We start from the raw sequence: 23,559 nt of genomic DNA on the forward strand, positions 1-23,559 counted from the left end.
GACAGAATAAAAACTATGCCGTTGGTCTCATTATCAAATGGCATTTAGCCCAACTCATATAGAGAATGGATTCCCATCAGGTGGCCTCTGCCCTTTATCTACACGGGTGCTGTAGCACATGTGCACACAAACAAATAATAAATATAAAAGAAAAAGGGCTGAGTGGTGCGTTGTTTTATTTGCGAACCTTCATTGACTCAAAGTGAAATGGTGGAAAGTATCTATCTTGTTAGAAAAGGCTGCATCTTTTTGTCAACAACTCTTTAAAAAGCAAAGAGAAAACTACGACAAGATAAATGGTTAAGACTGGTTTTTTGAGGTGGAGCCCCTTTTCTCATCCCTGTTCAGGAACTACATGACAGATGGAAGGCAGGAACACAACCACAGTGAGTAGAAAACCTGTGCTTGGGAGCAACTGGGAAGTCTCCTCCCTCTTTCTGGTCTGGCTTCCCCCTGCCAGGTTTCTGGCCAGGTATAGTAGTGGAGTGTGGCTTGGACTGCAACCCTCAGAGGCAAAGGTGGCTTTTTTTCCAGGGTCTCACTTAAAGCAGAACTGAAGGAAAGGCCTCTGAGCCATGTGGAAGGATTATGGTGGCGCTGGTCTCTTAGGGACAGAATGTCATGCTTGGGAACATCCTTTCACTATATTCCTTTCTGCCAGCAGAAGAACAAAAGGGGGGAATGCACTGGAAATGCCAACATATTCACACAGATGTCAGTACCCTGTATGTAAATATAAAATTTTATTTATTTATATATGCATATATGTATATATATACATATATATGATATCTTATTAAAAACAATATCAAACAGAACTCTGGGACGCGGGAGCATGGTTGGTCTCCTAGGGCCTTCAGTGTCTTGGTGGTTGCCATCTTGCATTCTCCAGTGATATGGGCAATGACACTCAAGCCTGACTTGCACCTCAGTCCACAGCGTGCTGCATGGCTTAGAAGGTGGCTTTAAAGAGGTGTTCTAACTCCATGTTGAGGTTGCAGAGGAACTCCTGTAACCCACACACTTGTTTGGAGCAGGCACCACTGACTACAAAGTCATCAGTCATCATGGTGCAACCGATGCAAATGGGTTAAAGGTTAAAGGTCTTCGGGTCTAACCTCTCAGTGACATGGATGTAGTGGGTCCAAATTCCCTCATGTACAAGGGCCTGGCTAGCACATTAAGAGGGTACAAGGCTTCATCTACTTACTGTCCTTCAACTCATATTGGTTTAGCCCCAATTCAAGGTTCCAATCAATTGTCTGATGTCAGTGGTGAACCTGGCCAGTCACCCATGGAAAGGATCTGGAAGCCTGTGGTCACAATCTGGGCTTGGATGTGAAACACTCATCTTTAGCAGTGGACACACAATTCTTCACTTACAAAACACTAGTAGACACAACTTTAATACTAGGACCCTGATTTGCTACTGCAATTCCAAAACCAGCTCCGCCTTCCCTTACCATTTTTTCCAACCTAAACTCCACTAAAAGTATGTTTAATTCTGTCTTCTTAAAACAGCATTAGAATAGAGGTTAAGAGGAAAACATTTAAAGATTACCCAGGCTCCTCCAGGAAAGCTTGGAACCTTCCCTGCTCCAATGTGCATGCTCTATGCAGTTAAGGCATGAGCCCAGACTGTGTGACAGAAGTGAGGCATATGAAGTCACAGTAGGAAGCTGGGTGGTGCACACATTTAGCCCCAGCACCCAGGGAAAAAGAGCCAGGTGGATCTCTGACTTTAAGGCCAACCTGGTCTATAGGTCAACCTAGTCTTCAGAATGAGTTCTAGGACAGCCAGAACTACACAGAACAACTGTGTCTTGGGGAAAAAAGAAATATAGTTACAAGAGAATCCCTCCAAAGAATATGTAGCAATGTCTACAGACATTTTTGTTATATCTGGTGTGTGGGGTTGACTTGTACCATTAGCACCATATAGATGGAAGCCAGGAATGTTTCCAGATTTCCTACAGAGGACAGGATAGCCTGACAGAGGAGGATGAAGTGCCAACAAGTGTTGAAATGCCAACAAGGCCGATGCTGCTTTGCAGCCATCGTGGGAGTGCTATGTATCTGCTGAAGTTGGAGGGATTCAGAACCACAATGCGCTGTTGTCAACCAGACAACAGAATCTTTTCTAATAGCTGACTGACTGTCACTGCATAGCCTCTGACCAGCAAGTGGCAGCAGGTGGCTTCGGTCTTTTATTTCTTTCACTCACTTGTAAGTTGCAGGTGTGTAGGCTTTCACCGTTTCCAAACCTCATTTGGGGTTCTTTAGTGCCTGTACCTCCCTTATAAACCACCTACCCTAGATAGGATAGAAAAGAGGTTAATGGGAACAGGAGAAGTAGACCTTTTTGGACTCAGTTACTGGGAGCGATTCCCCTGGCATAGTCTGCAGGATTTCAGCAGACCAGCAATTCAACCAAAGTTGCTGCTGGAATTTTGGCTGAATAGCAGCTGGAACCTGGATTCCTGAAGTGTTCTCTGGAGTGGTCGCTCTAGGAATGCTCTAGCAATGAACAACCAAACAATACCAAGACTCCCCCCCAAAAAACACCCCAGCCTTCTGTTATGGGTTCTTGTGTAGATTTCTCCTCTCAGAGTCTGCACTAAGATGTGTTTCAGCTGGCAAATACCAAGCCCCCACACGAGGTGGTTCGTCTTCTAGTGGATAAACATCACCTGTTCTCTCACAAGTCTGTTCCCCACCCCACACTTGGGATCAAAGCAAAAACATGTTTACAACCACTACATATCCCACACTTGGGATCAAAACAAAAACATGTGTACATCCATTACACAGGTGGGCTTGCTAAAGGCACAATGACCAGACTCTAAAGCTGTCCTTTTTTTGATTCATGGCACACAGAAGAAGGGTATTTCTACAGTATATTGGGGTAAACTGAGGAAACAGCTTTACAGTGAGCAGTGCTAAGGTGCCAATCACATCCAGGGGGAAGAGATGGTATTTCCTGATTAGTATTTCCTGCACACCTATTCCCTCTGCAGGGTGCAAAGGCTAGGAAACTGTATGAAATACCAAAATGGTAGGAGAAAATTTAGAAACTTAAAGAAGTTTTTACAGTAGTCATATCAGCAGCAGTTCTCAGTGATGACAGCCACAATCTGAAGATCTCCCTCTGCCCTGTAGCTTTTTTTCTCCTCCTTACAAATTCCTCATTGATTGTTAATTTGATAGATTAGAATTGCACGTGATTCTTAAAGCTTAAGGTGACAGTATAGCATTGGATGCAAAGTTAACAGATCCTATAGTTTTCAGAAGAGCTGTGCCTCACATAAGGCGTGCATCTGAGCAGAATGTTACTGCGCTTGCAGTGCACGAAGTAGGAAGCCAGCTGATTTTATATTCTTTGAGTGTTCCTCCCTCGACACACCCAAATGATACCACAAGAAACTAGGAAAACAGCATACTTGAAGACTACGACACAAGCTGAATGAAGACCATCTTTCTCCTCCAAAACCTCTTCTCTCCTTTTCAAAACCTTTTATTCTTTCCCCCCAAGTGGTCTTGGACCATTCGCCAGTCTTCATGCTTGTACTTTCTGAAGAATCATTGGGGGTTTGAGATTTCTCTTCCCATTCACCAGTTCTAAATTGCATGCTCAGACACAGAGCTCATACTGAGATAGGGTTCCAAAGGCCAGGGAGCTGAAGGGCTTTGCACCAGCCCAAGAGTTTGGTTCGCAGAGCCCACCCAGGCTTAACTCTGGGTGGCATGTATCAAATGGTTGAGCAGGTCTATCCTGCAACACTGGTTAAGTGCCCGGGCCAACTTTCCTACTGTGGCTCCCTTGGTGCCTTCCCGCATCAGCCACTTCTGGAGCATCTGGTAAACTTTTTCTTTCAGCCCGTCTCTCTCGTAGTCATGATCAATTTCATCGATCTGGGACTCAGTGAAGCCCAGCTTGCGGGCACAGTTTTTCCACTGCTTTCCCAAGTTTTCTCTGACAGGGTTCAGGTGTTTATCAGTCAGACTAGTGGGGTTATCTGTAAATAGAAAAGAGAAGAAGCGTCAGGCTATAGGCCTTTTGACCATGCTAGTATCTTGTAATGCTAAGGGCACAGGAAAGTGAAGAGTACAAAGAGATGGGGGTGGGGGGAGAAAGAAAGAAAGTTAGTTTTTTTGTTTTGAGACAATCTTGCTCTGCAGCCCCTTTGTCTCCCAAGGATTATAGGTGTGTACCACTATGCCTGCTAATAACTTCTTAACTGCTACTGACTTGTTGGATAATACTTGACCTAAACTGCAGCCCTTAAGGAGTCGTGTATGACTTAAAATAGGTGCCCTTTCCTTCTTGCTGCATATACAGGTTCCTGAGCCACAATCAATGGCTTCATGAACAAAGCCTTATGTGGCTAATTGTTCTAGTCAACTCCCACTTGAGTCTAGTTCTAGTTAGACTAACTGGATATAATGGAGTAGGGGAGGGTTGTTTCTTTGGGATATTGTAAACTTGGCCATAGTCCAAGGCTACCCACCTCTAGACAGTTCACTTTCCTCTTAACAAGGACACTGAAACCAAGTGTAACCCTCATTTAATAAGTGCCTTCCCTTATCTCTCAATGGAAGAGGCACATACACCTTTCAAGGTTTTCTCTCCCTTCGTCAAGTTGCTGAACCCTCATTTTATATATACATGGCCTTTCTCTTGTCACTGGCTTCATCACCTTAGACCATCATAAAAAGGGAACACATGAAAAGAAGAAATGGCCCAGGGTGGTGTCTTATTCCTTTAATCCTGACACTTCAGAGGCAGAGGCAGGTGGATCTCTTGAGTCTGTGTGTATGTGTGCCTGTGTGTGTATGCATGTACACACACACATACACACACACACACACACACACACACACACACACACACACAGAGAGAGAGAGAGAGAGAGAGAGAGAGAGAGAGAGAGAGAGAGAGGTCAAAAAAAGAAAAAAAAAAAAAAGAAAAAGTCACCATAACAGTCTTTCAGTCTTTGGTCCTCACCCTATCTTAGAAGGCTGAATCTAAGGGAGAAAAGCCCCCTCCTTTCTCCCTCAGCTCCCAGTCTTTCCTCAGTACCACAGTGCAGAGTCTGTCAATTGTGGCAGCAGACTAAGACCCTTCCGAGATAACTGTAAATCGCCAGGTTTGTAGGAGAGTCACAAAGGTAACTTTGGTTCCTCAAAAGGTAAGAACCCTTCTCCCAGGCATTGTAAATGTCACTCCTAAAATGGAATAGTCCAGAGCTTTATGCAGCCTGTGGACCAATGCTGGTTTGGGCTTTTTGTAAATAGTTTCATGGTCTATATCTGTACTAATTCATGCGCAGACTATCTGTAGCTGCTTTTGCACTCAGGGCCAGCAGAGCCTTGCCTATTAAGTTCCCCTTCATAGAAAACAAACGCCAGCCCACAAGTAAATCAGAAAGCCAAATTCCAGTTCCTTTTTGAGACAGGGTCTTGCTATAGCCAGGCTGGCCTGGGACTCACAATCCTCCCACTTCAACTGTCCTAGTGATGGGATTACAGGCATGTATCACCTTAGATGGCAGAAAGCTGTGGACACCTATGAGCGCTCTTGTTCTTATTAGGGAGTGCTACGGAGGGCATGGTCTTCTGTGTTTGACAGAATCCTTTGCTGCGGAGCCCCAAGTCTGAGAAGGACCATGGATGAGGACAAGAATAACATTTACAGGCAGTGCCCTGTGTTTTCAACTAGCTTAAGCTTCACAACACTGCCACCAATTAGACACTGGGATTCGCCCTATGTTAAAAAAAAAATAGATTACAGAAGATTAAAAAGTACTGGATAGGGGCTGGAGTAGATGGCTCAGCCATTAAGAGCACTTGCTGTTCTTGCTTGGGTCAGTTCCCAGAATCTGCAGTCACAACAGTCCCTTTCCTGACCCCTGTAGGCATGAGGCACACATGTAGTGCATGCAGACAAAACAGTCATACAAATAACATATAAATCTAAAACAAAAAATACTGAAGAGACATGGAATAACTTTCAGAGAGAATCTTAAAAGAAACTTTATGATTCTATTATGTCCTCTCAAGAAGGAAAAATGGTTATGAGACGTCCATGTCATAAGGCATGCATACTTTCTAAAAATGCCCTTCAATGCTGGGGACTGAATTCAAGGCTTCATGCATGCTAGTCCAGCAATCTACCATAGCTAAACCTCAGCCCAACCCTGGTCCTTAATAAGCATCTTACCAAAGATGGCTTGGTGCTCGGAAGCTGACTCTTTTTTGCACGCGTTGTCTGCTGAGTGTGAACTCAGTCCAAGGTCCATATAATTGTACTTTCCAATCTGAATACTAGAACTATTGTAGATAGCACATGTTATAGACTCATCTGAATAGAGAAAGGTATATAGGTAAGTGAGTGAGATTGAAAGCAAGAGAAGATATTACTGCATATAAAGGTACAGGGCTTTATTACAGATGTTCAGCTGCTTATCCTATGATACCCTTAACAGTCATTTCTTTATAACACTTTATAACGTGGCTACTTGATTTCACAAACATTATATCTATCATTAAGAAAAAAGACATCAGTGTTGGCAAGAATGTGGAAAGACGAAGCTCCTATACATTATTGGGAATGAAAATGATATAACCAAAGTGAATGACAGTATTGGGTTTTCTCACAAATTAAAGATAGAATCACCATATGATTCAATAATTCTACTCTAGATATATACATACACATACACTCACATTCTCTCTCTCTCTCTCTCTCTCTCTCTCTCTCTCTCTCTCTCTCTCTCTCTCTCACACACACACACACACACACACACACACAGGGGGGGGGCGAGTGCTAAGACTTCATTCTTACTATGATAAAAGAATATAAGAAAATACTTTCAATTTACTGGAGAGGTTGGGTGTCCTATCAGTCATCAGGATCCATGATGGGTCACAGGCCAAACCCAGTGACAGCCTGGGTGGGTGGATGGAGACCACTTCATCTTGGAGGGCTGCGTCTGCCAGGTGAAGGCTCTGAGTAGCTTACACTTTGTCCCCATCAATAACTTAGAATCAGTGACGATGCTAGTGGTGGTTTCATTTCCGGGGTGGGTGGGTGGGTGGGAAGGAAACGGGACACAAGATAGAGACAGCTAAAAATTCACCTACCTGTTGTTGGAATGGAGATGAACGGAACGGTGGGTGTGTTTTCTGGAAGGTTGGTCTCAGGCACGGGAGTTTTATAAGTACCGTACATTTGGCTTGGATTTGGCCCATACCAAGCTCCTCCACCTGCCGCTTCAAACCCATGCAGATTATACAATCCGTTGTTCCAACGTGGCACCTGTGCTTGGCTGGCTGGTGGCTGGCGTGCTGCATTCCCATGACTGCTTGTGCTGGGATTGGGAAGACCTTTTGCCCCTGCACTCCTAACATTCTCGTGAGCTCTTGGCTGTGCAAAGGGGTCATAGGAGACCCTTCGTTTCCTCTCCTCCTCTCTGTTGTAAGGCATGTCCTGCCTCGGCTGCTGTTTTGTCTGTTTCTCCGTGAATCTTCCAAAAGCATGATAGCTGGCTTCCTCCTGGAGTTTCGCCTGCACACTGTTCTCATTCTCTTCCTGTGGGTACGCTGGCGAGGAGGAAAACCAAGACTCCTCCACAGGCCCCATCTGGGGTCCCTGGGAGCTGTGCAGCGAACCGGGTTGTTCTGAAGCAGAGAAGAAACGGCCGATATAAAAGGTAAATAGAACTTAAGCATTTCCACGAACCTGTCCTTGAGCAACATGCTGAAAATAAGGATCGTGAAAAGAATAAACAGGCCCCTTCCTGTAAGTTTCAGATATGATCAGCAAGAGCCCTGGCTGTTGGGGAAGAACACAGGGAAACAGTCCCAGGCAACAGAAGAGAGAGTGTTGCCTGAGTGGCCTAAGCAGAAGGGGACTTGCATTTTGAGGTGGTGACTATCACCTTGGAGTGGTGTGGGCTCTAGAAAGGCAGCACCTACATCCTGTGCACATCCTGTTGTTTTTTTTTTTGTTCCTTAATGGCCTGTAGGGGGGCTGGAGAGATGGCTCAGTGGTTAAGGGCACTTGCCGTTCTTGCCGAAGACTTAGGTTCAGTTCTCAGCACAGGACCTACATTAGGTACCTCACAACAGCCTATTAACTCCAGTTCCAGGGGATCTGATGGCCTCTTTTGGCCGCCATAGGCACTGCCCATATGTGGTGCACAGACTCAGTCACACATAAACTAAAAAAGGAAAACAACTTCCGGGAGTGCAGGTCGTTATATTCATGACTGGATGAGGTTAGGTAATTTGCTCCAGATCAGATGAGATGGCAGTGACCTTGGCATCTCACACTATGTCTTCCCTTTTGTCGTAATAAAAAAGCATCCCCCAAAAGTGAATATGAGACTAACTTTTCTGCAGTGCTCTGATCTCTAGAACTCTGTGCCCACATGTGTCCCTGACTTCCTCCTGAGCTGTCACTATCTTCCTGTGAGATGCATCAGATCGCTTGTATCAGGACACCGTGATTTTGTTGAGCACATACGTAAGACATATTTCCAAGATACACGGCTGGATTCTAGAGTACACACAAATCCTTTTAGGGCAGCTGTGTGACCTTATGTTTCCTGAAGTACTTTAGGGGCTGAGGAGAATGAGCGAGAGAGCAAATGAACAAGTGGCAGCAGCTTACCTGAATTTGACCTGCTTGGAGGTAAGGGCACACAGTCATACTGGAGAGAACTCATTCTCTTCAGTGCTGTGCTTTGAACTGAGTACTCTTTCTATAATCGAGAACACACACACACACATACACTTTAGTAATCAGAAGGAAATTATTCTGAAAAGAATCCCTCTTCAAACCATCTAGACATTTCCTATAAATTTAATAAGCAGTAGCCTTTTTTCACAAATTAAAAGATTTTTCCAATAAATAACATGATATGTCAAATTAACATAGTTGGAGGGCTCATATTTCCTGATTTAAAAAGTTACCACAATGCTACAGAAATCAAATTGTTGATATATAAATCAGAAACACAGATCAAAGGAGCAGAACAGGCAGCCTAGAAATACTCTCCACGCCATCACATCATCAGCTGGTGTTTGACTGGGGTGCCCTGGAGCACTCAGTGAGAGAAAAGGCTTATACACTAGTCAAAATGAACACAGGCCCTTACCATATAAAAAAAAATAACTCAAAATACATCAATGACCCAAATCCAAGTGTTCAGACTACAAGACTCTTAGAAGAAAGCGCAGGAGAGCGTGGTCACATTGCTGGTCCCTGAACTGATTTCCTGACACTGACACCAAAAGCACAGCCAACAAGTCTCATGAAATCACCAAGTTTATACTACATCAAAATTAAAGCATCAAAAGAGACTATCAAAGGAGTGAAAAGGCAATCCACAGGATGGAAAAATATTTGTAAATCATACAAACTTGATGAGAGATGAATATTCAGAATACATAAAGAACTTCTACACTCAACAACAGCTACTATCCTCATGCACACCCCTACAAATAACCCAATTTAGAATGTAGAACACTGCCCAGCATGTGTGAGGTCCTGGTTGGGTCCCAAGCACCACATATTTTAGCCAGGCATGGAAGTGGAGTCAGGTGGCTCATCAGTTGGAGACATGCTTCGGCTATTTTGTTTGACACTGTCAAAAACAAAAACAGCATACAAATACCCACAAAGTGGGGAAAAAATTGGAATCAATGTTTCGCCAAAGAAGATTTATAAATGGGGACAAGCATCAGCACAGGGAGGAGGCCCAGCAACCAGGAAATGTTACTTCATGTTGAACAGAATGGCTAAGCAGAAAACAAAAAGAATGACAACTGCGTAAAAGTAGCACGTGTTTGTGAGGATATGGCAAGAGAACACGTTTAGACTGCTGGTGGAGAACATGAGATGGCTCAATGCCAAGGAAAATGGTTTAAAGGCTCTTAAAGAGTGAGACAAGATATCCGTATGGCCCAGTCATCCATTCCTAAGTAAGCACTACAAAAAACTGAAAGCACACAACAGTCTGTATGCCAGTGTCTCCACAGCATCACTCGACAACAGCTGAAAGGCACAGGAAAGTGCACAGACAAATGTAGTACTATCCACACAGTGGGAGGCCACTCAGCAACAAGATGAATGGTAGAGTAGATAAAATGTGTCTACAAATGGGAGAACACTGAATGCTTTCCTTCTGTGGGCTACCTAAAACAGAGACGGAACATAATGGCTGCCAGAGGCTGGGGAGAGGGAGAAAGACGGACTTAAGCAAGTAGAGTTTGTGTTTGTGATGATAAGATTCTAGAAATGGAAAGTGGTGATGGCTATGCAACCCTAGACTATACACTTAACATGGCTAGAAAACTCAATTTTGTGTATTTTATTCAAAACATAGAAAATAGGGGTGGAGATACAGCTCAGTCATAGACTTCTTGTTTAGCATGCGCAAGGCCCTAAGATCAACCCTAAGATCAGGATCAGGGGAAAGTGATGAGAGAGAAAAATTCCTTCCTTCTGTAAGTAACATTTTTATTAAATAAAATATGAAAATGTAGGAAATTATATATTTCAAAGCCTACCAAAGGTATATGGTTACATTTCCATAACTTTCCTTCAAGATTTTTTTCCTACTCATATTCCTATTTTTTTTAACAGAATGCTAACATCAGTAAGTAGCTCAAAATCATTTGCTGAATAAATGCTCTCATTATTTGGGAAGGAATGCTGCAATATATTAGTATGTCCATACCTTGTAGCATTTTAAATACTGCTTTTCTTTATCATGAAATATAGCTTTCAGTTTGGTTTGTTTGAGTTAGGGTCTCACTATGTAGCCCTAGGTTATTTGGGATCTAACTTATATAGACCAGGCTGTCCTTGAACTCATAGATCAGTCATGATTTGGGGCTGCTACTTAAGACATTCACATTGTCTCCAAGTTTTGACTTGTCAGCTAAAGTATAAGCAACTTTTGATAATACATGTTTAAGTGTGTATGGCAGGATGGGCCTGAGGACTGCGAGAATTCATGTGCAGACAGTTTCACAGTGCTTTGAGCACACATGTGAGGACAGGCTTTGACAATGCCTGATAGGTAATCAGCTTCCAAGAAACTTCACCGAAACTGTAAGTGATTCAGTTTGTTTTTCTGTGAGATCACATACAGTTCTGACATTTGCTGGTCAATGAGATGGAATTTCTTCCTATCATGATGATTCTTGTTCAAAAACATTGTTTTAGCTACTTCATCAGTTTCCTGGGGTGGATATCCTTGTTTGTTTGTTCCTTTGTTTCTTTTTCTCACATACCAACCTAAGTCTGTTGAGTTCCCTAGAAAATTTGGTTGGGATTTTTAATTAGGCTTGTACTCTCTGCATCAATGACATGGGGAGAGTGTTAACTTTAGTAGACTGTCTGCTTCTTTCAACCCTCAACCATAAGCCAGCATTTATTTAGCTTTCTATAACGTCTTTTTGAGAAGTCTCTCTTTGTCTGCTCATTCTGTATCACCTGGTATGGCTTTAGTTTGCATTTTCCTGGTTACTGGTAGATTACAGACTTTGTTGATGTGGTTGCTGGCTCTCTGAATATTCTCTTTGGTGATCCAATGACTTCAGTACTTCGTCTATGCATTTTTTATTTTGCTTTTTGGGGGTTTGTTTTTATGTTTGTTTTTGAAACAGAGTCGACTATATAGACTTGGCTAGCCTTAAACTCATAGAGGTGTCCTTGCGTCTGCTAAGTGTCTTACTACGTCTTGCTTCTGTGCATGATTTGATGCAGTAGCATCTTTCTGACTCATAAGAGTCCTCTGGGTTCTGTGCATCTGAGCCCTCTGGAGGAACAGTAAGAGCTCTTAATCACCAAGCCATCTCTCCAGTTCCATAGTATAATCATTCTAAATGTTTATACTGCTAATTAAAAAAAAAAAAGTCCGTGTTTTTGAAAAGCATTTAAAGGTGTCATGGTTAATTTTACCTGTCAGTGTACATACTCTAGAATCACTTAGGGAGAGTCTCAGTAGGGGACTGTACATGAGACTGGCCTGGAGACACGTCTGTGGGAGATTATTTTGATTACTAAGAAGATCAGCCCCCTGGGCACTACACCCTGGCCAGAGGATCCTAGAGAGTGGAAAAAGCAAGCAGAGTCTAGCATGGGTACATGAGCTAACTGCTCTTTGCTCTTGACTGTGGCTTACAGTGTGACTAGCTGCTTCAAGCTCCTGCGACCTTGACCTCACTGTACTTGACTGTATCTAGAATTGTGAGGGAGCCACGTAAACACTTTCTCCTTTAAGTTACTTTTGTCAGAGTATTTTTATCACAGCAAGGAAATAAAACTAAGACAACATTTATCTGGAAGTTATTAGACACAGAGATTTATATGTTTGTATTAGGTCAAGTGTGTTAAAAACATGTGTTTCTAACAGTCTCACTCCTTACTGACTGTCTGGACCTGTTTGCTATATCCATTAAACAGGATGCATTACTATCTCTAAGCATGACTGGGCATTTGACTATTTTTCTTTGAGTTCTGTCAATTTTTGATTTGTGCATTTAAGAAAATGTTCCCATGGGCACGTCCATATTAAAAGTACTGTATCTTTCTGTGAACTGACCTGTTTGAGGTAGTGCTTTTTTCCCCTTAGTAGCTATCTTGGTTATTATATATCTCTGTGATAGCATAAGCCCGAAATCTGGCAATTTTTACTAGTTTATCTATCTATCTACCTCCTACTCCTTATTGACTTAATTGGAAATCAGTTTGCTTGCCTGGTCTATTTACTGAAGTTTACTTTTCACATCTATGGGGGTATAATCCTGATATACTTATGGCAACATAGTGATGCCTAAGGGGGGGGGGGAGAGAGAGAGAGAGAGAGAGAGAGAGAGAGAGAGAGAGAGAGAGAGAGAGATTGAGAGAGAGAGAGAATATGAATGAATGACTATAAATACTATATATTTGTGACTATAAATATGTGTATGCAGGTTTCTGTTCCTCCTAGCTGGAACCTGGGCTTTGATGTACCTCTCAGACTCTAAACCCACACTTCAATCTTAGATGCTTAACATGAAGTACATGGAGAAACCAGATTTTCTTGACAGCATGTATGTGGTTCTCAAATGACTATTCCCAGGAGTGCTTGCTTGTTTCTCCATGACTCCTCTCTCAGCATTAACTTGTAGATTAGTATTTTTATTTTTATTTTTTTATGCCTGTGTATGTCTCTCTATTTGGGCATTTGTGTGTGTGTGTGTGTGTGTGTGTGTGTGTGTATGTGTATGTGTGTGTGTGTGTGTGTGTGTGTGTGTGTGTGTGTGTGTGTTGGGGGGGGTATGTGTGTTGTGGTGCCAACAACAGAATTCAAAACCTCACGCACGATCTATCACTGAGCCATATCCCCAGGAATATTTTATAAATTCCTCAGAATGACTGAACCATTTGTAGTACATTTCAGTCTCCTAAGCGATGTTGGGTGTCTTCTTTCTTTTTTTGTATTGTTACATATACCTCCCTTTTATTTCATGCAATTCCATGTAGAAATGGGCCCATCTGCCAACACGATGCTTCATATCACACTAATTTTGTTTTCTGTATTTCTCAAGCTAGCTTACTTCAAATCTCAGTAACAAATTACACTGCTTTTGTTTCTGTGATCAGTTTTTGTATGCTGATGTTCTGCACACTTGCTATTTCACTCACCTTTAAACTCGCCACATCCTCTTCTACATATTCTTCCAAGTGACTTGAGTAAAAAGGCTTAAATTCTTTTTCAATGCCTGTATGAAAAAAACAGTCCTTTAAATTTCTTATTTGTGCATGTGCACATGTGTTTGTGTGTATGAGTGTATGTATGCTCACATGTGTGTGAGTGTATGTAGGCCCAAAGACAACATTATGCCATCCACCCTCCTTTTTCAGACATGCTCTCTTGCTGGCTTGGCCTTGCCAAGGCTGGTCTGGCTGGCCAATGAGCCTCAGCATCTGCCTGTCTCTCCTCCCTGGCACCAGAATTACAAGTACTTGTCATCACAAATAACCAAAATAAAAGGCTCAGTAAAGGTTTAAAAGTGAAATGGAAGGAGCAGAGAGTAAGCAGTGAGCTGCTCATTCTGAGGAGAGGGGAAAGTTCATCGGAATAAAAGAGTAGAGCATCAGGGGCCTGTGGTACTGCCTGGTATTTATGTCATTGGAGCTCTGGAGGATGAAAGAAAGATGGAGCTGAAAAAAACACTTGAATGAAAAAGCAGTTTAATGTTTCTGAAATAATGGTGAGAGAAAAATCTGTGTATTCAGGGAACTGAGCAGACCTCAGCATGAAGACACAGAGATCCACACTAAGACGAATAACTAACCTGAAAGGCAAAGGCAGAATGCTAAAAATAACCACAGAAATATAAGGGAAAATACTACCCACAGGAAAAAACAGATACATAGGTAGGTAGGTAGGTAGGTAAGTAGGTAGGTAGATAGATAGACGCCCCCACATCCCCCAACCCGCCCCCCCATGATTTCTCAACTGCAACCCTGGCCTTTGTCCTGCTTGGTTTATGAAAGGAAGCTCTTAAAATACCTGAAAAATACCTCTTAATGAAATAAAGATGTCACTGGGGCAGAAGCAGGAGGAGTAATAACCTTAGAACAGAGGATCACTAGAAAAGTCAAGCCACTGATTAGGGTTGGGATGCTGGGTACCACCATGTGAGCCCTGGGGAGATAACTGGTGATTAAGTTCAGTTACTAATGACCAATGATTTATTTGCTCAACTGTGCCCACATAATAAAACTCCTACACAAACCCATAAATGGCGGGGTCCAAAGAGTTTCTGGGTTGGTGAACAAAAGAAATGCTGAGAGGAAGGCATGCCTGCGGAGGGTCTGGAGCAGCCCCTACCTGAATATACTCACTATACATCTCTTCTATTTGGTTGTTTATGAACTTAATATTATACAACATATAGATATACCTAAATGCAGTATTCCTTGAGCCAGATGAGGCTATTATCAAACCTGAGATGGGGTATGCATACCCAAACTCATAGTCAGCTGGGCAGAAGCCTGGGTACCATATGTGTACAATATGGGTGACAGTCACATGAGACTAAGCATAAATGTGCTCAAATGTGGAATTTCATGATAGCCTATATAGTGTCAGAAGTGTAAATATGTGTAGTATCAGAAAACTGACACAAGGCAATCAAAACAATGGGTAAATGAAAGCAAAAGGCTTTCTTTTTGAATTTCTTTAACTATGAAGACTGAAGCAAAGCTGCAATGTGGTCTGATGTATGCTACATGTATAAAGGAAAAAAAAATAAGAAGAAAGTAAAAGTTTCCATGCTTCATTCGGGGTACTAGAATGGCAAACTGGAAAAATAAATGATGTGATGACAAATGCATAATATAATGCCTAGAGTGTCCATGAAAACCACACAGGGAAAAACACTACAGATAAATCAAACTAGAATTACAAAGCAGGTTTAAGAACCTACAGGAGAACGCTACAGTCTGAATGTTGAACAACCTCCAATGTTTGGCTTGGTCCTCAGCCTGCAGCACTGTCAGGAGTTGTGGGACCAATAAGAGGTGGAGCTTTAGCCAGGCATGGTGGCCCCATCCCTTTCATCCCAGACAGCAGAAGGCAGAGGCAGGGGATCTGTAAATTGGAGGACAGCCTGGTCTACGCAGTGGTAGTGGGTGGAACTCCAGTTCTGTTTTCTCACAGAAATACAATCGAATGATGCTCTGTATATTCCTGCCAGCCGTCTATTGTATCTCTGCTCCTCTCCTTCAGCCTACTTCACACACTCCTAGGTGATCTAGTGGCTGGGATGGGTGTAAAGATCGGCCCAACACTCATGCCTCCTTCATTTTCTCAATTACAGGGGCCAACCTAAATAGAAGAGTATATTTCTAAGGATATCAATAAAATGCTAACCAAGGAGAGGCAAATAAATGAAAGAAGCTAGAGATGGTTAGGCCAAGTGTTTATCAACAGATGAATACATATAAAAAAAAAACTGTCTATCTACAGAATGGGATACTATTCTGCAATGAAAAAGGAAATTCTGACACATTTTACAACCTTAAAGACACACTCAGTAAAACAAGACAGGTACGAAACAGAAGTATTGTGCATTTTTGCTTACATGAGACACTCGGGGCAGTCAAATTCTATAGAGTGGTGACTGCTAAGGTTACAAAGGGGAAAGAGGAAGTGGAGTTAATGCTTCCTGAGTACAAAGTTGTGCTTTGGATTGAGGAGTCTTGGAGATGGACGGTGGTAACGGTTGCTGAAAAAGGAGAATGGGCTTCACACCACTGGACTGCGTACTTACAAGAGCTGAAGTGGGAAGTGTGGTATGTGCTTCAAAACAATAATAATGCCGATCCCCCAAACTGGAGAAGGAAACGAAGAAGCCCATGCTTTGGGGGAAGGAAATGACAAGATGCTTGACATTTGTCAAGTCACTTTGAAGCCACATGTGAAATAGTACTTAAAGCATGTTCCTAACTGTGAGGACTGATTTTTATTACCAACTTGGCTGGATTTAGGGTCACACTTCTAGGTGATTCTAGGAAATGCAGTTCTAACTGTGCCTGTGAAGGTGATCACCAGGAACAGCCCATCCTGAATGTGGGCGGTGTTATCCCATGGGCTGAGACCTTGCACTGAACACAAAGAGCAAGCAAATATAACTGCCAGCATCCATGTCTGTCTCCTTCCTGACTCTAGGTGCAATGTGGCCGGCTGCCTCACACTCCTGCTGCCATGCCCTCCTGCCATCGTACATGGTACTCTTGGTCTGAGCCAAAATAAACCCTTCCCTGGAGTTGCATTTGTCCGGTATTTTATCACAGCAACAGAAAAAGTAACTAAATTACCCGTGCCACTTTACTGGAGAGTGTCACCATATGGGGTGCATCCTAAAAAGGCACACAAGCCACTCTTACCAGGAAATGTTGGCCGGTCTTCTGGGGTCGCCTGCCAACACCGCTCCATGAGGCTGATGATCTCCCTGGGGCAGTGCTCAATGATGTCCTCCACATTTGGCCTGTTGCCAGAGTTTATGCAGATCAAGAGCTGCTGGGCACAGATGGCATCTGCAAAGAGGGATGAGCTTCAGCTGCGGCGCTCAGTCCCGCTCTACTCTAGAGCAGGAAGATGACAGGACCTGGACAATGCTGCTATTTTGTCTCTACCTAGGGTGGTGCTTTTCCCACAGCTGTCTCTCTCCATAGAGCATCAGCCCTGTGATGAGGAGTTGACGTAGTCTACTATAGAGATGATAGGATATTTTGATTTTTGCAGATGAGAGACAAAATTCAAAACAATGCTACTTCTTCATGGAACAAACTGAATGCATGGGTAAAGACCAATGCTACTTCTTCACAGAACAAACTGAATGCATGGGTAAAGCCAGGGCATCCCCCCACAGTTCAATACAGAGGTAAATACAGGACAGCTTGGGCTTTAAGAAGTTCAGTTTAATGAGAGTGACTTAAAATACACCCTGATAACCGACATTCTAGAAGGAAGAACGAGAGATTCTAGTAAAACTATCACAATGAGAACAGAAGGTCTGAGAAGGCTTTGTTGAGTCCATAAGTGAGGAGTTATCCAGGTAAAGAACCAGGAAGGAGGACTCCCGAGGGAAGCGGGAAACTGACAGGATGGGATTGACAGAAGTCATGAAGTACACCAGTGACTGTGCCCAGTGTCAGTGGGCATACTGGTGTGAGGGAGACCAGAGAAGAGGGTAGAGAAGCCAAGGTGGAACCATAAAGGGCCTCACACTTTCACTGAGAAACCTGAAGGCTATGAGGGTCTTTGGAGGATTTTAAAAGGTCCGATCCGCCTTCAAATTTTTTTATTTCCTTGATTTTTATCTTATGATTATGGGTGCTTTGCCTGCACCATATCTGTGCACCACATGTATGCAATGCCCATGGGGCCACAAGAGGATGTCAGAGGCCCTGGGATTGAAACCAGACAGTTGTGAGCAGACACGTGGTTGCTAGCAATCAAGAGTAGCTAGTACTTTTCACCCCTGAATCGTCTTTTCAGCCTGTCTTGTCTGACTTTTAAAGCAGATTTGGGCACAGGGGTCCCGCTCAAACTAAGGCACCAGCCAAGGACAATACAGGCGGTAAACCTTAAGCCCCTACCCAGATCTAGCCAATGGACAGAACATTCTCCACAGTAGAGTGGAGAGTGGGATATTACTTTCTCACATACTCTGGTGCCTCACCTTTGACCATGTCCCCTGGACGGGGAGACCTGGTGGCACTCAGAGGAAGGACAGCAGGTTACCAAGAAGAGACTTGATACCCTATGATCATATAGAGGGGGAGGTAATCCCCCTCAGGAACAGCCATAGGGGAGGGGAATAAGGGGAAATTGGGAGGGAGGGAAGAATGGGAGGATACAAGGGATGGGATAACCATTGAGATGTAACAAGAATAAATTAATAAAGGAGGGGAAAAAAAAGAAAAAAAAAAAGGTGACCATCTTGGCTACTGTATGATTGTGGAAGGCTCAAGGATCCTGCAGCAGAAATAATGAAGGATTGAACTAAGAAAAGGCCAGTGAGGACAAGGAGATGTTCACAGAATTAATGTTTACTCATCATGTATGTGGTGCATGCCTTGGAGAAAGGTATGCAGTTTTTCAGGTAGTGCTGGGGCTTGAACCCAGGACCCTGCACACGGCAGATAAGTGCTATACCACTGAGTTCAATTGCTAGCTGCTGAGTTCAGTTTTTGAAGTTTTACTGAATGTAGGAGATAGGGACAAGGTTGAGTCTTGGGTGATGGCAAAGTAGCTTCCTGTGCCACCCAGATCAGGTGCTACGGGAGAGTGCAGATAAAGTTGAGAACTTGTTCAGCAGATGCTCCTTGGAGGTTCCTGTGGTATACATGTTGGATCTAACAGGTAAGCGGATATCTTGGTTATGGTCAGGAACAGATTTAAGAGGCATCAGCAAAGAGATGATGATCTCTGATCTACTTACTGGTTCTGCTAATCAGGAAGAATCCAGAGAAAGCAGCCAGCTATTCCTTTCCACACTTAACCAAACCCAAGGATGACTGTTCCCTTACACAAAAAATGACTTACTCATCTTTACGTTCCCAACTGACTGAACTGCCCACAGTAGGTAATGAAAAAGGCTCATTCACAAATAGAATCAAGGACCGGGGTTTATGCCTGCTGTTATGAAAAGCTGCCCCTATACAGGAAGAAGCCTGCAGTTTTACAGCAACTCCCGAGCTAAGCTATAGTATAAAGGAGTCTATCCAGCGGAGCGATGAGCTCATCCTAAACTGGATAACTAACTCAGCAAGTCTTCTGAGTAGTTAATGTATTTCAGTCTCTCTCTCTCTCTCTCTCTCTCTCTCTCTCTCTCTCTCTCTCTCTCTCTCTCTCTCTGTGTGTGTGTGTGTGTGTGTGTGTGTGTCTTTGAAATAACAGTGAATAAATTACATGTGGAACTAGCCTTTATGACACTACAGAAAGCAATTAAAATAACAACTATAGATTTTTAAAACAGAATTCAGTAAAAACCATTATTTCATGTAAAGGTTTAAAAAATTATCTCATTTAAAAAATTTAGTGTGTGTGTTTTTGTTTGTTTCTCTGTGTGTGTGTGAGGGGGTGGGGTGGTGGAGAGAGAAGATGCACCTGTGTCCTGCAGTGCATGCGTAGAAGGGAGAGAACAGCTGCTGGAAGTCAGGTCCCTCCTTTTCCATGTAAGTCCTGGAGTTCGGACTGGACTCAGGCTGTCGGGCTTGGTGGTAAACACCTTTACCCTCTGAGCCATCTCATCACCCCTCATGTATTAGTTTTGGCTCCTATCAAAATACCATGACTATAAATGTCTTACTCTCATAGGGCTCCTTATTTGCAAATATTGCCCAAAGCACTATGCCAAAACTGTACACGTCTGACTTCTCTGTGGCCTTTGTATTGATGTCACTCAGGTGTTCGGGGGCCATGTAGTAGAGGGTGCCTCCGTTCTTCTTGGCGGTGCAGTTCACTTCCCTCTGCTGGTTGTGTTCCTCTTTAGTCAGTTTGCTCCATGTCTTAAAGGAAGCCACACCAAGATCAGCTATCTGTAAAAGAGGAGGGGGGCGACATGAAGACTGCAAGTAAATCATGCTGGATTTTCATGAAGTCAAATTTGGGGCTTATCAAGTACCTGTGTGGCACAGCCAACTTTCTAATGGTTGCCCTGGGCCTACCTAAAATAGTTACTTCTCAACACTCTTTCGTAGGATCTTGGAATGGTCATTTAAAATTCTGGCATCTCAATTATTTATTCAAAGTTTCTTTTTAAACATTTATTTACTTAAGGAGTGGGCACATATGCCAAGATATGTGTGTGTGTAAGTCAGAAGACAAGTGGCAGAAGTCTTTTCTTGCCATTCACCAGGTGGGTCCTGGAATTGAACTCAGGTCTTCAGGCTTGGCAACAAGTACCTTTACTAGCTGAGCCATCTTGCTGGGGCCTTGGCATCTCAATTCTTAAGCAATAAAGACTGGGGACAAGACAACAAAACTGTCTTTGTGCTAATTTATCATTTACTTTGCATATTATATTTTTGGGGAAGACAGAGATTGGTTACCACACCTTTTATTTTCTCAATAGCATCCAGAGGATGATGGCTGTGTTTCCAAGCATCTCAAAGCCACCCTGAGGGTAAAACCGTTGCTGCTACTTATTTTGAGTTGGCAGTCTAAACCTAAGAGAAGACAGGATGGGGAGAAGAGAATCGAAACACACATAAAGGCAGAGAAAGATAACAAAGTTAGATGCAGAGCAAAGAAGAAAGTGGCAGGGTGAAATACGAGGGCAGGACAGTTACAGAAAAAAATCCAAAGAGGTGGCCCCCTTGTGTCTCTTAAGAAGCATCTGGGGAGGAGGTAGGTAGAACATGCACTTACTTGAAGTTCTCAGATTTTAACCCAGAACATAAAGGGTTAATTGAAAGAATTGACAGTCATAACAGACATTGGGATTAAAAGCCACTTAAGACACAAATGGTGGGCTGGAGAGATGGCGCAGAGGTTAAGCCCACTGACTGCTTTTCTGGAGGTCCTGAGTTCAATTCCCAGCAACCACATGATACCAACACATGGTGGCGCACAACCATCTATAATGTGATCTGATACCCAGTTCTGGCATGCAGATGTACATGCAGAAAGAGCACTGTATACATAATAATAAATAAATAAATCTTAAAAAAAAAAAAAAAAAGACATGAATGGTGCCTGACAGGGATCTGCAGGCAGGCGCTAGCTCTTCCCGGGTTCTCTTTATTTCTTGTTGGTATGATTCTGGAGATGAAATCCAGGACTCTGCCCCTCAGCTATCTGGTCCCCCTCCTGGTTTTCGGCTTGGATCCTAGCTGCCAAGACTAACTATATGTGCTGTTGTTTCCCTTGTTAAATGTAGCCCCTGAGTAGGCAAAAGATGGGCATCTGTTTCCTTACTATCTTTACCATAATGAAAAGAATTTTCAAAAGGAAATTGATTGTTCAAATGAAAACAGAAATAAACAAAATGTCAAAGGCAGTGGAGCCAGAATGGAGCCCAGGACCTCAGATGTGCGAGACTACTATCCCCGCACTGAACCATGCCCCTAGCTCACCAAGGCAGAGGATTCTGAGACCAAAACGGCTGCTATGAGTCTTAAGCCATTTCTGAATTCTTAGAATATTCTCCACATACTTCCATACGTCCTTTGTCTCCCGGGTGGAGGAGATTTTCTGGGGAAACTGGTGAGCAGACAGCCCACTGCAGAGTGAAGACAGCAACCCTTACGTGCTTCCATTTCCAAGTCTAATCAGAGGGAATTAAAACCCAGGTAGCTGGGGTGCGATTGTTTTCACCACTGTCTCTTTACAGCTATCTCCAGATGCCATCAAAGCTGCATCTGCCCTTTCGGTGCTGAGCGAGGGCCTCCTTTATCATGGCGACCTACAGGAATGGATTTCTAGTGGGAATGTCAACTATGATCACTCAACTTCCTCAAAGTGTACAGGTTGTAGATTACCTTGATATGAAAGTCACGGTCCACAAGGATATTTTCAGGCTTCAGGTCTTTGTGTATCACGCCTTTGTCATGTAAGTAACACATTCCCTCGATGGTCTCCACAATTATCCTTCCTTTTACAGAGAGTGGGACACAGATCTGAAACAACATATTTGGTCCATGAAATGGAGAAGTCATCCAATAGGCAAGAGCAACTGCTCCATCCAAGAGAGTGGGATGTGAGCCCAAGGTTGGTGATAGCAGGCTCCTCCCACCAGGCTGTGTGCAGCACTGCCGTCCCTGGGAAATAAGCCTCTTCCAAGAAAGATTTTACTCGGGGCCCACAGGGTAACAAAATACTATTGCTGTACTTTTGTTCAGCACAGAAAAATAAAAAAATTCTGGATGCATATAAAAATACTGTAAGAAAAAGAGGCCATGAATTTGAGAGAAAGCATTCAGTGGGGTGGAGGGAGCACATGGGAGTACTGAAGGGAGGAAAGGGAAGAAGGAAAATGATGTAATTATATTTTAATTAAAAAATAAATTACTTATAAAAGAGTATCCTGGGGTCACTTGAGATTTTATTCATTCTATGATGTCCTCTAATGCATTATGTAATAAAGACTCACGTTTAAAAAAAAACATGAAATAAAAAATCAAACTCCTAGCAAACAGTGACATTTATTTATTATTATTACTATTACTATTACTTCTATTCATACAAAAAATTGCCCCTTGTATGCCTAAAGTGATGTCAAGAATATCGGAATGACAGCAAAATCCACAAACACTTCCATTGCATACTTATGTGATATGACATTGTTATTTACATTAAATATAGGAATAACACCAGGGAAATGGGAATGTGAAATGACATTAAGGTAGAAAGAGTACAAAGAAGGATGTTTACACAGTTGACAGCTATATAAACATCTCTGCCACAGGCATGATTCTAAAACCATGCTGGGATCCATTAGTATTTACATAGTAACCTGGCAGCAGACACTTCAAACCTTTGTAGAATCTCAGGTCACTTTTAAAATTTTACTCGATATCAGCCTCAATTTCATTATTAAAAAAAACAAAACCTCATGTTTATATTTAAGTAGTAAAATTTCACTTTTCTTTTCCTTTTCTTTCCTTTTTTGGTTTTTTGAGACAATGTTTCACTGTGTATGCTTGGCTGTCCTAGAACTGGATCTGTACACCAGGCTGGCTTTGAACTCACAGAGATCCACCTGCTTTATCTCTCGAGTGCTGGAATTAAAAGGCATGAACCACCACCACCTGGCCAATTTCAGTTTTTCTTAATACTAAAACTGGCTTACAGCTAGAATGATTCCTAAACCCTGTGTGTGTGTGCGTGTGTGTGCGTGTGTCTGCTGCTGGTTCACAGGAAGAGGTCAAGGGGATAGAACTTAGATTCGCAAACCACAGCCTTCACACCGCATTTATCCACATCGTGATGTAATGAACGACAGCATCAACAGCCTGACCTTTCAGGAAAGCCTTGTTAGCAG

At 42.8% G+C, this 23,559-nt stretch overlaps 1 protein-coding gene across 2 annotated transcripts in view; it reads right to left on the reverse strand.

Annotated features, from left to right (window-relative positions):
- Positions 1-721: 721 nt before the first annotated feature.
- RIPK1 (receptor interacting serine/threonine kinase 1) overlaps positions 722-23,559 on the reverse strand; it is a 34,596-nt gene continuing 11,758 nt past the window's right edge. For both annotated transcript variants that reach the window (XM_084796411.1, XM_084796410.1), the window contains 8 exons: positions 22,058-22,195; positions 19,885-20,113; positions 16,955-17,104; positions 13,703-13,779; positions 8,675-8,765; positions 7,144-7,680; positions 6,221-6,361; positions 722-4,016 (listed from right to left, as the gene is read on the reverse strand). In XM_084796411.1, the coding sequence (XP_084652537.1) occupies positions 3,730-4,016; positions 6,221-6,361; positions 7,144-7,680; positions 8,675-8,765; positions 13,703-13,779; positions 16,955-17,104; positions 19,885-20,113; positions 22,058-22,195 (1,650 nt within the window). In that variant the 3' untranslated portion in view covers positions 722-3,729. The remainder of the gene's footprint in view (positions 4,017-6,220; positions 6,362-7,143; positions 7,681-8,674; positions 8,766-13,702; positions 13,780-16,954; positions 17,105-19,884; positions 20,114-22,057; positions 22,196-23,559) is intronic.

The sequence above is a fragment of the Acomys minous genome (genome assembly GCF_964271855.1).
Source record: "Acomys minous genome assembly, chromosome: 9".
NCBI classification, from domain to species: domain Eukaryota; kingdom Metazoa; phylum Chordata; class Mammalia; order Rodentia; family Muridae; genus Acomys; species Acomys minous.